Source organism: Morchella sextelata (genome assembly GCF_020137385.1).
Source record: "Morchella sextelata strain SCLS chromosome Unknown scls_27, whole genome shotgun sequence".
NCBI classification, from domain to species: Eukaryota; Fungi; Ascomycota; class Pezizomycetes; order Pezizales; family Morchellaceae; genus Morchella; species Morchella sextelata.
In genome coordinates this window covers 454,799-468,708 of record NW_025408642.1, presented here as the reverse complement: position 1 = coordinate 468,708, position 13,910 = coordinate 454,799, and the positions used below count along the sequence as shown (strand labels likewise).

Here is a 13,910-nt window from a genome sequence, read left to right as displayed (position 1 = left end):
GCCCTTTCCCACGAAAGTGGCTATGAGATACTTGTGTGTGAATTGGGTGATGTGCTCGGTAGGTGGTGAACTCACTGCGTATGGAATCAGAGTACAGACTTGTTTGTTTATATGTTGATGTTAGTTTGTTTAGCAATCGCAAACCATAATTTGTGAGCACCGTTACATAGTGCCAGTAGGTTCGTCCCCACTAGCCTGCAGCTGACGGCGTTGAGTTTTAGCGGGGCCCGTTCAGGTGCCGGACGGTGGCGTTTATAACGATATATCTTATTAATAATAGCTATATATATATAATACCGACTTATAACAAATGCGTTAACATTCCGGATCCGACCGCTACCCTCGGAGCACCGATGCCGATGCCATGCAGGGACAGGCTCGATCCCGGATTCCCAGCTGAGAACAGAGATCTGACTACAAAGGTATGTAGGTTTGCTTGCTAAGGCAATGATCTTAGCATCGAATGCTAGTTTCCTGAAAGCCTTTGGTATCAACATTGCTCCCAGGAATGAATAGCTGAGACACCGGGAAAATAAGAATAACGTGTCTTCTTTGGTAAATTGTTTTCTTTACAAGCCTGTTTTTCGTCACTCGCCCCTTCTCTTAAAAAGATACTCGTATTTCGGGATAGAGAGTACCATAACGGGGAATTCGAAGAAGAATCTCGGGAGACCTAGTAGGAATAAGTATGACCGCTCGGCCCAGGGTTTGTTGAGATTATACTTTGAAAGCCAGTCTATCCGAGGGTAGCGGCCTGTACATATTCGTAAGCCAATGCCATTAGTACGTACTCAAATATCAGATATGCCCGGCCCCGGGACTGAGAAAAGGATTTGGAACACAGTATCAGATGAATGCTATAGTAGATAATTCTCATACCTTCTCCATCTGCCGTTCACTGCTAGGCGTTGAATACTCCTTCCCCTACTCCTCATCCTTCTTCTCCTCGTCCCATCACTCCTCCTCATCACTCTTATCGTTCATCATCCCTGATCATCATCACTTTCTTTATATCTGCACTGCTCGAAAGTGTCTGAAATGGAGGTGCATACTTATGAAGTCCTTGCGTACTTTTTGCCCGCATCCCCTCCAAATGTAATTCCCACTCTTACGAGTGTGGTTATCACACTTACCGCATCCAATTGGTTCGTCACCATGGATCCTGCTATCCCAGATGGTGTCCCCACCGACATCTATCAGCTCCCCGCTGCCCCTCCCACTATTGGGCCCTGCTACTGTGGTAATCGGATGCAAGCATCCGATGAATCAGAAGGCGAATGGGACGCCTACTGGGAATGCACGGCGGTCTGTAAATTGTGGAAACGCTTCAAGATCCAGCAAGAAATTGTCAATGGTCCACGAGTCGAGTTCTATCTGTTCGTTGAAACTGAGCGTAAGTACTCCATTTGAATCATCAATTAATGAATTATCAATCAATCAATCAATCAATCCATTTGAATCATAGTTCATCACTCGTGACTAATCAGGTGTGTGTTATAGTCGATTTGGACGAAACTCCATTGCTCGAAAGAGTCAACATTCCTGATGTGCCTCCCATTTGGGAGAGAAGAATGCTCATGGTCAGAGTAGAGAGGACCACTCCAGTGGATGTTCGTCCAGACCAAGGTATGTGATGTGTGATGACGTTGTTTAACGATGGCTTAAGCTAATTTTGAGCAGATGACCTTGGGTACATCAGGAGATTCTTGAAGACTCGCTGCCATGACGAAAGTCAATGGATCGGCCGTTTTGGCAATGACAATGACCTCGATGGTTATGAGACCTGGGAGGCTGGGGACTATACCGACTACGACTTCATCGAGCCCGATGAAGGAGAACTTGGAGATGACGAGTTCGACGAGTCTGATTCTGACAACGACGAGTATGATGATGCCTCCGAGGGATATGATAGTGATGATGATGATTTCGACGAGAAGGACGAGAAGTATGGTGCCGATGAGACTGAGACCGAGGGTACCGACAATGAAGAGGAACACTTCAACGAAAAGCAAACTAGCGACCAAGAAGACGTTGAGGAGGAGAAGGATGAGGAGACTGACGATGATGAATACGAGGGCAAGTATTGGGGGCTTCATATCGAGAGGGAGAGCAAGATTGCGAAGCCGTGGATGAACGAGCCTTTGAAGATGTGAATGGTCTAGACGGTACCTGTATGTGTCAGTACTGATCTTCTAGACACATTTACCGGAGCTTAAATATTTCCTTTTTTTTCTTTTTCTATGACTTGTGGCACAGATAAGGGCATAAATGCTTATGTCGAATACATGTAACTAGCTAGATGAACATGTCTTTTAAAGCAGCACGAATATCGTGTAGAATGGTAAAAAACTTAGCAAGAGCACGGGAAAGTGCCTAAATGTATGTACCTACATCATCTTCTTGTTACAATTACAAAACTTTATTGCGTCTATCCAACTGAGATGGTAGCGGATTGGAAGTTTATTTCTAGCGGAATGACGTATGGCGAGTCGTTATTAAGGCAAGTCGACACCAAGCCCCGTGGCCAAGCCGATAAAATACACATCTGTTATTATGCCGCTTTGTGTTTTTGGTTAAGTCTATCAGAGTTCCGTCTACCCTCGTTCTCAGACTGTATGCTGATTTATAATAAAACGAGGAACGAATGTACGTTTTTGTCTTCAATCACGATCATGGGTAATCACTCGGCTGTACCTGCAGCAGCCCTCCTGCACAACATAAGCTGCCAAGCCCGTAACCCATCCACCACACCCAGCCTACGCCAAGGCTATCTCCACGTACTATTGCAGCTGTAGGCCAAAAGTTCTGGCTAGCCCCTCCAACTATAAAGTAATCATTTCCATAATGAAGCAAACCTTGGGGGGGGTACATACAATCTTAGAGATCAGAGTATGTAGTTTGATTTTTACACCTACACTGCAAGTTTATGTCTCCTTTGCGGTCTGCTTTGCCCACGAATCCCGTTCAAGATCTTCCTTGTCAATCTAATGGATAGTGTCTGGTGGGAACTTAAGTCATCTTACCACCCGCACCAGCGCCCAGTCTGCCAACAGCACATGTAGTTCTCCCCATTACGTGTCGATAAAGGATAACGGTGGCAGTCGGTCAGTTGGAGAAGCGGGTACTTGTGGTTGGCCAGTTGAGGGAGCGGGTTACATGTAGTGAGATGATACATCCTGTCTTTAGTGTTGATTAGTTAAATACGTATATACACACTTGTAGTCAAATGGACTCCGTGCTTTGCAATAAACCACGTCTTGCCAGTTTATCAGTACGGCGGGGTCAATCCATGGAAGAATTAGGATAAAAGAACACATACTTTTGCACCATGGCCAGCTAGTCCCACTCGAAAACACGATATTCTCAAAAACATATCACGACAAAAAGAAAGGCAGAGGTTACAAGACCGGAGTAGGATTATCATTTCTGCAACTAACTACTTAACAAAAAAAATACACATGTAATATACAGTACTACCATTTTTAATTTTTTTTTTTTTTATTTTCACTTACGGCCTCGCCCAATGTGCCCACCAGACTTCTTTTGCAGCCCCTTGAACCTAACCAGCTTCACCCCCTCCACCTCCTTCCTTGGTTTCCTCGCCCCCGCAGGCTCCTCCCTTCCCTCCCCCGGCGCACCACTCCCCTTCTCCCCCTCCTCCCCCTGCTTCACCCAATTCTTCTCCCTCCCTCCCCCCGGAAACATCTTAAACTGCTCCTCGCGCCACTCCCTCTCCCAGTCCTTCTTGACCCTCGCCTTTATATTCGGCGACATATACTTATACCCCTTTTTCTCCATCGGCGACCCCCCAACCACATTCCTGAGCAACGCCTGCTCGCGGCTGCCCAGCCTCGCCCGCGGCGTCGGCTTGACGCCCTGACTCTCCAGCAGCTCGCGCCGCCGCTGCTCCTGGTACTGCTTCAGCATCTTCTCGTGGCTCCTCCTGTAGCGCGCCTCCTCCGCCTCAAGCTCACCTTTAAACTCCTCAAACGCCCTATCCGTGTCCCTCAGCCGCTGCACCACGCGCTCCTTCCCCAGGATCAGCATCGTGTCCGCCATCGACGGCCCGCTGCGGCCGCCGCACACGGCGATGCGCAGCAGCCGCATGCGGTTTGTCCACGCCTCCTCGTCGAGGTCGTGGGCGTAGAGCTGCAGCGCCTTGAGCGCCTCGGGCGTCCACTCGGGCGTGCGCTCGACCGCCTCGATGAAGCCGTAGTAGATCTCGGCACTGGACATGCCCGTGAGCTTGCGGAAGTTGACGATGGCCTTGAGCGAGGCCTTGCTGTCGAAGGTGGGGTGGGTGAAGAAGTAGTTTGACTTTTGCGCAAACTCGGTGGGGTTGAGGTAGTTCTTGACGTCGGCTTTGAGAACGGCGCGCACGTAGTCGGTGGTGATTGGTTCGCCGGTCTCGAGCCTAGGATAAGGGGGGGTAGTTAGTGATCAGTCACAGTGTCCCGTGGTTGGGAGGGGGCGGGCTATACTTGTCGCCGTAGAGAGCGCGGACCGCCTTCTCGACCTTCTCGACCTCCGCCTCCTCGGTGTCCCTATTCTCCTCAAACTGCTTCCTCAGATGCCCCTTCTGCAAGAACGGCAGCTTCTCCGAATTGACAATCGTATTCCCCGCCGTGAGGCCCTCAATGCTGAACCTGCTCACCAGCTGCTCCATCGTCATGACGTCGCTCCTCCCCGCACCGCCATGGCTCCACCCCAGCAGCGCCACAAAGTTGACCAGCGCCTCGGGCGAGTACCCGCGCTCGCGGAACTCACTGACCATGACGCTGCCATTGCGCTTCGACAGCTTCTGCTTGTCCTTGCCCATCAGCAGGCCCACATGCACGAACCGTGGCGGCTGCCAGCCAAACGCCCGGTACAGGTGCGCGTGCTTGGGCGTACTCGGCATCCACTCCGTGCCGCGGATGACATGCGTGATCTCCATGAAGTGGTCGTCGACCACGTTCGCAAGGTGGTACGTGGGGGTCCCGTCGCTCTTGAGGAGGATGGGGTCCTCGAAGGAGCCCTCGGCGTGGGCGCGCGTGTTTGCGCCGTACGAGATGCGGCCGTGGACGTCGTCGTTGAAGGCGGGCCAGGTGTCGGGGGCGAGGAGGCGCACGACGTGGGGCTCGCCGGCGGCCGCGCGCCGGTCGGACTCGGAGGAGGTGAGGGTGTGGCAGCGGCGGTCGTACTCGACGGGGAGGCCGGCGGCTTGGCGGGTTGCGGCGAGGGCTTCGAGGCGGTGGGGCCCGCAGAAGCAGCGGTAGGCGGCGCCGTCGAGGAGGAGCTGCTCGGCGTGGGAGCGGTAGAGCGCGGTGCGTTTGGACTGGTGGTGGGAGGGGAGGGGAGGGGGGGTTAGTGTGGTGCGTCATGGGAGGTCACTCGGGGGGGTGGGGGGGTGGGGGGGGTGTGAGGGCTCATGAGGGGCGGGGGAGTACCTGTTTGTATGGGCCGTGGCCTCCGCCGACTTCGGGGCCTGTAGATGTCAGACGGTGAGTATTTGCATTCAATTCCACCATGTAGCTAGCTATCTGGCTGGCTAAATAGCTGGCACTGTGAACGCATACCTTCATCCCACTGCAGACCGGCCCATCGCAGTGTCTCCATGATACTCTCCTCGGCGCCCTCCACAGTCCTTTTCTTTCCCCGCACTCCCTCAGCACTCCCAATTCCCCAGACAAACACAGAGGGGGCCACAAACCTGGTCCGTATCCTCAATCCGCAGGATAAACTGCCCCTGCGTGTGCTTGGCCCACAGGTAGTTGTACAGCGCCGTGCGCAGGCTGCCCAGGTGCATGAAGCCCGTGGGGCTGGGCGCGAACCGCGTCCGCGCGGGCTTGACGGCCGGGGGGCCCTCGGGGCGGATTGGCGCGCGCCCGCCGTGCTGGAGGGACTGCAGGGACCGGAAGTGCCGGACGCTGCCGGTGCGGCGGGGCGGTTGTTGGGGCCGGCGGGCGGCGGGTCGGGTGAGGCGCAGAAGGGAGTTCATTATTGTGCGGTCGCCGGGGGGGGGGGGGGTGGGGTGGCGTTGGCTGGTTGGTTGGTTCTTCTGTTTTCGATGGATGTTGAATTGGCTGGGTGACGTGTGTGTTGTGGGCGGTGGGCGGTGGGCGGTGGGTGGTGGGTGGCTCGAGCGGCGGTTGGTGGGGTGTGTTAGCTGTGCCGCTGTGTCGCTGTGTCGCTGTGTCGCTGTGTGTGTGGCTGTGGCGGTGCGCTGTGGAGATGCGCGGCGTTGTGCTGCTTTAAGCGTGCGCTGAGAAAAGAGAAAAAGAATCCTTGTTGGTTGCCTGCTCGCAGGTGCTAGGGAAAAAACTACCTCCCATGTGCTGAAAAAACTATTCTGCAAACCTAACCTCCTCTTCTGCCTCCACCACCTCCTCTCACCCTCATCTTTCTCTTCTCTGCCTCCACCACCTCCTCTACATTCAGTCTCTCCCTCCAAAAGCCTCTCTTTTCACTGCTGAAAGGTCTCTCGCTTTCTCGCAAACAAATCAGTTCACTTCACACTCTCTCCCCAGTGACCAGAGCAAACCAGCAAAAGTAACCCCCCACCCCCCACCCCCCACCCCCCCCACCCCACTACCCCTCCACCCCCACTAACACCCCGCAGTGAGCGGCATCCCCGACACCACCCTCTACGACATCCTGCACCTTCCCCCGACCGCCACAAAGACCGAGATCAAAAAGGCCTACCACAAAGCGGCGCTCTCCTCGCACCCCGACAAGGTCCCCGAGCACGAGCGCGAGGACGCCGAGCACAAGTTCAAGGGCGTCTCGCAGGCCTACGAGATCCTGTACGACGAGGACAAGCGCGCGAGCTACGACCGCTTCGGCATGGCCGCCTTCACGCCCGGCGGCGGCAACGGCGCGGGCATGGACGGCGAGGTGGACCTGGAGGACCTCCTGAGCCAGATGTTTATGGGCGGCATGGGCGGCATGCCGGGGATGGGCGGCATGGGGGGCATGCCCGGGATGGGCGGCATGGGGGGGGTGGGCGGAATGGGTGGAGGGAGGAGGGGAAGGGGGAAGGATACGGTACAGGAGTATGAGGTGAGCCTGGAGGATCTGTACAAGGGCAAGACCGTCAAGATGAAGAGCACCCGCAATGTCCTCTGCACGCAATGCAAAGGGTAAGTCAAGCCCCTCCATTCCCCCTCCCACTCATCACTAATAACGCTACTAACGCCCCCCAGCACCGGCGGCAAACCCAACACCAAGCCCAAAAAATGCACCACCTGCGCCGGCAAAGGCCACACCGAAACGCTCCGCCAAATCGGCCGCGGCCTCGTCACGCAAGAAACCACACCCTGCGCCGCCTGCTCCTCGACGGGCCAAACCTACCGCGACCGCGACCGCTGCCGCCGCTGCAAGGGCGCCTGCGTGGTCGAAGAAAAGAAGGTCCTCGAACTCTACATCCCGCGCGGCAGCAAGCACGGCGACAAGATCGTGCTCGAGGGCGAGGCCGACGAGGCGCCGGACCAGGAGACGGGCAACATCGTGTTCGTCCTCGACGAGAAGGAGCACGGCGTGTTCGACCGCAGCGGGTCGGACCTGAGCGCGCGGATGGGCGTGACGCTGGCGGAGGCGCTGACGGGCTTCGAGAAGGTTGTGCTGAAGCACCTGGATGGGAGGGGCGTGTTGGTGAAGCATCCGAGGGGGAAGGTGTTGAGGCCGGGGCAGGTGCTGAGGGTGAAGGGGGAGGGGATGCCGAGGAAGAAGAGTGATGAGAGGGGCGATCTGTATTTGGTCGTGGATATCGAGTTTCCCAAGGATGGGTGGAGCCCCGAGGTCGAGAAGATTAGGGAGCTGTTGCCGAAGTCGGAGAAGGAGAAGGAGGAGATTAAGGCGGAGCAGGTCGATGAGGTCGACTATGAGGAGGCTGATATGGATGAAGTAGGTCTCCTTTCTGCATAACTACCGGTTCTCGATGCTAATGGTTTGTGCGTTGCAGTACGGCGCAGAAGAAGGCGGCCAGGGCGGCGTCTGGGAGGACGACGACGAAGACGACGAGGATGGCGACGGGCATCCGCAGTGCGCGCAGGCGTAGATGCCGCTCCTCTTTCTCCTTTTTTTTTTCTTCTGTGTCTTTTTTGTGGTCCCCGCTCTGCTCCCCCCTTTCCCCACAAGGCATTTTTCCTTTTTTTTTTTTTTTCTTGTATGTTATTAACTTCCTCTTCTTCTTTTTTTCCCATTCCTATCTTTTTTTTTTTTTTTCTCTCTCTCTCTCTCCTCTTTTTCGCTCCGCGATAGAGAACCGGGCCACTGCTGCGGGAATAGAATGAAAAGCTTTTTCTGTGATGTTTTTTTTTTTTTTTCCGTGATTGGCTAGGGAATGTGGTAGCGGTAGAGGGAGGGAAGGGAGACTGTAATAGCGGTCGGTAGCTAAGTAGAGATTGTGTTACAACATTTTCTTATAGCTAGGTGTCCTGCGGTCTAATAGATGGATGGGTGGGCTTAGGCATGTTACTCGTGGTTTGATCCCCCCCAACGTACCCACCGCCCCTTCCTTCTCGGCAGGGTAGTGTTGATTTTGTTTTCAGAGATGGTCTTTGTGGAGTGGAGTGAAGAACCGGAAACGTATCGAGAATGTATTGCATGCTACAGTTTAGCGGCCAAACTACCGGCGGCCTCTACTACAAAGGTACAGATAGTTTGGGCCAACGCCCAAACTACATGACGAAACGCAATTGTCCATCCACCACCGCCACAATCAACCAGTGTTCCTAGTCCCTTTTCCCCACCCAGAAGGCATCCCAAGAGCGCAAGGTGAGAAGCAGCAGTTGCAGTAAAGCAAAATCACCAGCTCCAGGCTTAAGCAGTATCCAGAGTAGAGGACGCTTTAAGCTCCACATTGCCATATATACAGACACATAAACCACGCAACATCACACTGGGTGTCGGAGACCGAGCCAGTCATGAAATATCACTCGAGTGTTCTGATTGGTGGGGGTGGGTGTAACCATGATAAGATCACGGGTACTCATGCGTCCATGAGGTTTTTGGGCACAAACGAATTGTGGAGAAAAGGGGGGGGGGGGGGCGGGTGTATGTGCAGGAAGATAGTTTTACAGCTACAGCTGCTTGTGGGGTGGAAATGAGCGAGTGATTGCTTATGATTGCGCAGGGTACACATCTGCTGAGAAGGGTTGGGGGGGGGGGGGGGGGGGTATACGTATGAGAGATTGCATCTAGATCTACATGTGATTCGCGAAATAAGGCAGGTCATGCCCGACCCTCACTGCGACCTTGAGAGGCAGAGCTTGTGATGACTAGGTGACGAGCCTAGAATTTACAAACAAAGCTCGATGGGGCTGGATTCCACCCCATGATCACCGGCGACCCCCCCCCCCCCCCCCACTGCTAAGCCTCCAAGCCAAGTTTACTGACAGAATCGCGCTTGCATGTGTGTGTGAAAAAATCGGTACAAAAAAGTTCAGCACAGTTAGCTGGGAGGAATGGAGGACTTATATGCAATTCGCCAGTGATGCAGAAACCGAATCTCTAAACTCTAAAACTCATAATTAGTTTTAACCCCGTATAAAGGACTGATCTGGCGAGTGGTACCTCTGGTATGACGGACAGTCCAAACTGCGTAGGGAAGATGGGGGGGGGGGGGGGGGGGTAAGGGCGGGTAAAGTCAAAAAGACCGTGGAGGAGCTTGGGGAGGGGCAGAGGAGGCCGGGAGGAAACCCCACGTGATGCCCGTTTTAGTTTCCCGGCGGCGCCTAGGAATCGATATGGACACAGCAGGAAGATAGAAGATAGGGTGTAGCCTCATGTAGGAGGAGGAGAGGATATAAGAGAGGCAGGTAAAAGGGAAGCATGGCGGGATTTGGGGGGGGTACAGGAAGATAGGATGAGGAGGGGAAGAGGGGGGGGGGGGGAAGGAGAGCAGGATGACACTCTAGGTTTCTCGGTAGACGCCAGAAAGCCCAGATGGACACAGAAGAAAACCGTGGTCTCTTTTTGTCGGTCGGTTGGTCGCTCAGCAGACTGGAGCAACCAGACAAACATGGGGACCGAAGGAGAAATGGGGAGAGATACACACAAACTATCACTCGGTTTTAACAATATTAGTCTCAGTTCCCCATAAGTTTGAGTGGGGGCGTACAATGCTTCATGGCAAATCCACGCAATAACTACATAATATCCATGGGTTCTTCTATCTAAACAGCGTCATCTCAAGCTTTTGTTAAATCCATTTGGTTGCTGCAGCTGCGGACACTCTTCTACTCCTCGACGCGTGGCCTGCACGTAGAATGCATTCTTCCGGATCAGTACATCAGCAACTGGGCCGGAATCCCCACCATGCCATATTAACAGTTCCGGGGTCTTGGCATCTACTAAGTTCAACCTAAACGGGGCGGATTATTACATGTATGTACTTTGTGCCAACCAAAGTAATATTCATCCCATATTTCCGTAGCGCACTCGTACAATTGCGAGTGCTTCAGCATCAATTCGCGGTTCTGGGGTTTTTATGCATGTCCACCAACAGAAGGCCTCGAAGCTTCTCCCAATTATTCCGTGCATAAGGGTCTTGGCATGCGTAAAAGTAGATGTGTCCTCCCAGTCCCGGCACACAGAAAATCCGCCTCCCTTATCCGAGACAACAACCCGCAACCATCTCCCACATATATATCTTCAGTGAATTCACTCTTCCTCATCCCATTCCCACAACCACAACTCAAACACTCGCATCCCATCACCATGAAGTTCCTCTCAGCCCTCCTTCCACTCCTTACCCTTGGGCTAGCTTCGGCTGCCGATGTCGCCAGTGAGCCTGCCGCCGCCCCGGAGAAGGTTGTCAAGGCTCTGAACGTGTCGCTCGGCGTGCAGTTCGTCGATGCTGTCCCCGAGTTCGGCATCAAGGCGATCAATGGCGTCCCAACTAAGTTGAACCTCCACATTGTCAACAATGAGCCGGAAGACATCCGTGTCCAGCTCATCCAAGGGTCGCTAAAGACCCCCAAGGGCGTCGAATTGAGGAACTTGACGGCTTCGAAGGTCGGGGTAAAACTCGGAAAGGATCAGGCTGTAAGTTTTTTGATTCCATACACTCACATGTGGGCAAAGTGCTAATGGCTGGGATAGATTGATATACCATATCAATTTACGACTGAGATGCATCCCCAGGATGTCATCTTCAACCTCAAGATGTTCCTTAAGACCCCCGAGGGTCTGGCCGTCTCCCAGTCTGCGTTCAACCAGACCATCTCGATCGTTGAGGCACCCACCTCGCTCTTTGACCCCCAGGTGTAAGTAAACTCATCACGTCCTGGCATTTACGCCTATTAACATGGTGCCTGTAGTCTTTTCTTGTACCTCCTTCTCGCAGCCGGTTTCGGTGCCTCAGCCTACTTTGTCTACAACACTTGGCTCGCTAGCGTCATCCCCAAGACCAAGCGCTCCGGTTCCGACCAAGTTCGCCTTGTCCGCCCCGCTCCCACTCTTGCCGCCACCAGTGCCGGCTCATACGATGAGAGCTGGATCCCGGAGGGCCACATCAAGAAGCCTGCTACTACCCGTGCCAGAAGCGGAACCCCCAAGGGCGCCAAGAACAGGAAGGGTGGTGAGTAATCGGGTTGATATGGGGAGCATTTTTGTTTTTGTTTTTTGTGTTGTTGGCAGCAGGCTGGATGGTTGGCCGCGTTTTTGTTGTGTTCTTTGTAATTTACCGTAGGGACCAAAAAATGGACTGCAATGAGATATGGGTTTGGAATAATGAATGGTTGGTGTTCTGATATTGTGTTTGTGTTTGCTGATGTGTACTTTGAGATGTGGTCTGCTTGTAGAGGTCCATTCTATGTGATTGTGTAGGGAGATGTTCTAGTAAAGACCCATCAACGTCGCGCAGCGATATGCCTTTGTTGAGCGCCACAAAGAATTGTTACCAAAGAAAACTGAATGGCGGGCGTAGGACTCACATAACACCAACTGGCATGCAAGAGACAGAATATCAAACACAACCCCTGAACGACACTTCTAATACCTTTACTCAGCCGACACTCTTGCCAATATCTCATGTCACCGAGTGACATCCCATGAGCAAGAACCCCCCAGCTTCTAGCTTTAACCAGCTTTGGCTTAGCTTTCTAGGCTAAACTGCAGCTTCCCGATCCGGCATCGTTTTCGCTATTAGTTATAGCGAGGTTATTATTATTACAGTCGTGCTAGTACTAGTGCGGTAAAGAATTAGTTGTCGTCAACATTGATCATTGACATCCCTATCTGTATGATCAGAGCGGGCGTAGCTGCACAACCAAGCTCATGCGTGCGCCATGCGCACACAAGCTGTCGAAACTTGCATGTAATAGACGAAGCGGATAGATTGGGAGACGATTAAGTAATCAAGTTCGTTCCCGCTGATTCAGGTTCGTGCGGTGTCTCGGCTCCCATTACTTTATAATTTAGTAGAGTGCTACTCTCACTCAAAACCAGTGACACTGGCTGACACAGTAGTACTGCTGAAACCCCACTCATTTGGGGTGTGCGACCTGATTGACATTAACGCGTTGTCATGCCAACAACAAAAAAGAGCATATGTATGTGTAGGCCTTGCGCGAGAGGTTGCAATTGACAAAGTGAAATGCCAATAGCGAGACCTTGTTAATTCCAAGTAGGTAAGTAGCTGCAGCTTCTTTACGTGACTCATTGATTCAAACCCCCATGGCCAGCTTTTTTCGTGTGCTTCAAGAGGTATTATTAGCAGGCATGAAATTAAAGGGGACAATTGCAAAGGAGTCAGTGTGAAAGAAATTTTTTTTTTTTTCCCTTTCAAGAGAGGATTAAGGATGGGTTGATATAAGTAAGGAGTGCTTATAAAAGGGTACGCACATCCACGCGTCACTATTACAGCAACAACAGTACTCTAAAGTACACAGACAGACATTACAAAGATCACCCCATCCACTCGCTCAAACTACACCACAAGTCTTCAATATCAATATCAAAATAAAATAAAAAAAGAAATTACTCACTCGCCAAAAAAGGAAGACTCACACATTCCACACACTCACCAAAATGACGATCCCCACCACACTCCCCGCCGACGAGAGCAGCACCCCCGTGTTCGTCTACGGCTCCCTCATGTCCCCCAAGATCCTGTACGGCATCATCGGCAGCCCCCCCAACCTCACCCCCATGCTGCTCAAAGCCCAGATGGCGCCCGCAACCCTGCACGCCTACAAGCGGTACAGCGTGCAGGGCGCCGACTTCCCCGCCGTCTCGATGACGGGCGTCGACACGGACAACGTCCGCGGCTTCCTGGTGACGGGATTGACGGAGGCCCAGAAGGGGCGGATCGACAGCTTCGAGGGATACCTGTACACGAGTGAGAAGGTGAAGGTTGTACTGGAGGGCGGGGAGAGCTGCTGGGCGAGTGTGTATGTGTGGGCGGGGGATGTGAAGGACTTTGGGGCCAAGGAGTGGACGTTTGAGGCGTTCAAGATGACGGCGATGTATTCCCGTTGGGGACAGGGGGAGTAGGAGTGTTTTTTTTGGGGGGGCGGTCTGGGTTAGTGGCGGTGGGCTCGATGGCTATAGCTAGAATGCGTGCGTTTCGTGTGCTTATAGACTATTAGTTTAATTGAAAACAACTCTTGGGTTGGTGGTAGTCAATTACGAGTTTTTGTTTTAGTAGGCTAGATTTATATGACACATGTGATAGTCTCTAAATTAGTTGCTCCGTTTTATGTTATGTGGGGAATGCATTATTGCCCAGTGCACTAGCTACACTACATGCAGAACTCTTTTCAACAAAAGTTGATAATTTGAATATTCTCATTCAGTGCTTGGAAGCCAAAGGTGATAGAGAACACCTCAGGCTTGAGCTCGATTTGTCCGAGCATCCAATGAAATAGATGTGTTTCACAGTCCGTCTTCACCTCCGGATTAAATAACATTCCTCTCACAAGCCC

The 13,910-nt window shown here is 52.8% G+C and overlaps 5 protein-coding genes across 5 annotated transcripts; 4 read left to right on the top strand and 1 right to left on the bottom strand.

Annotated features, from left to right (window-relative positions):
* Window positions 1-1,038: 1,038 nt before the first annotated feature.
* H6S33_008679 (uncharacterized protein) lies at window positions 1,039-2,153 on the top strand (the record flags this gene model as incomplete). The annotated part of the gene is made up of 3 exons (XM_044840021.1): window positions 1,039-1,393; window positions 1,501-1,626; window positions 1,681-2,153. The coding sequence occupies 3 exons, from the start codon at window positions 1,039-1,041 to the stop codon at window positions 2,151-2,153; spliced, it is 954 nt and encodes a 317-aa protein (XP_044687793.1).
* Window positions 2,154-3,504: 1,351 nt separating this feature from the next.
* Window positions 3,505-5,980, bottom strand: H6S33_008678 (uncharacterized protein; the record flags this gene model as incomplete). The annotated part of the gene is made up of 7 exons (XM_044840020.1): window positions 3,505-3,756; window positions 3,806-3,909; window positions 3,975-4,414; window positions 4,482-5,317; window positions 5,430-5,467; window positions 5,559-5,631; window positions 5,693-5,980. The coding sequence occupies 7 exons, from the start codon at window positions 5,978-5,980 to the stop codon at window positions 3,505-3,507; spliced, it is 2,031 nt and encodes a 676-aa protein (XP_044687792.1).
* Window positions 5,981-6,053: 73 nt separating this feature from the next.
* Window positions 6,054-8,038, top strand: H6S33_008677 (uncharacterized protein; the record flags this gene model as incomplete). The annotated part of the gene is made up of 5 exons (XM_044840019.1): window positions 6,054-6,111; window positions 6,517-6,531; window positions 6,602-7,121; window positions 7,185-7,884; window positions 7,943-8,038. 5 exons carry the CDS (start codon window positions 6,054-6,056, stop codon window positions 8,036-8,038), a joined length of 1,389 nt encoding a protein of 462 aa, XP_044687791.1.
* A 2,663-nt stretch (window positions 8,039-10,701) lies between these two features.
* On the top strand, window positions 10,702-11,571 carry H6S33_008676 (uncharacterized protein; the record flags this gene model as incomplete). Its single annotated transcript, XM_044840018.1, has 3 exons — window positions 10,702-11,028; window positions 11,086-11,249; window positions 11,304-11,571. The coding sequence occupies 3 exons, from the start codon at window positions 10,702-10,704 to the stop codon at window positions 11,569-11,571; spliced, it is 759 nt and encodes a 252-aa protein (XP_044687790.1).
* A 1,443-nt stretch (window positions 11,572-13,014) lies between these two features.
* On the top strand, window positions 13,015-13,479 carry H6S33_008675 (uncharacterized protein; the record flags this gene model as incomplete). The annotated part of the gene is made up of 1 exon (XM_044840017.1): window positions 13,015-13,479. The coding sequence occupies one exon, from the start codon at window positions 13,015-13,017 to the stop codon at window positions 13,477-13,479; it is 465 nt and encodes a 154-aa protein (XP_044687789.1).
* Window positions 13,480-13,910: the final 431 nt, after the last annotated feature.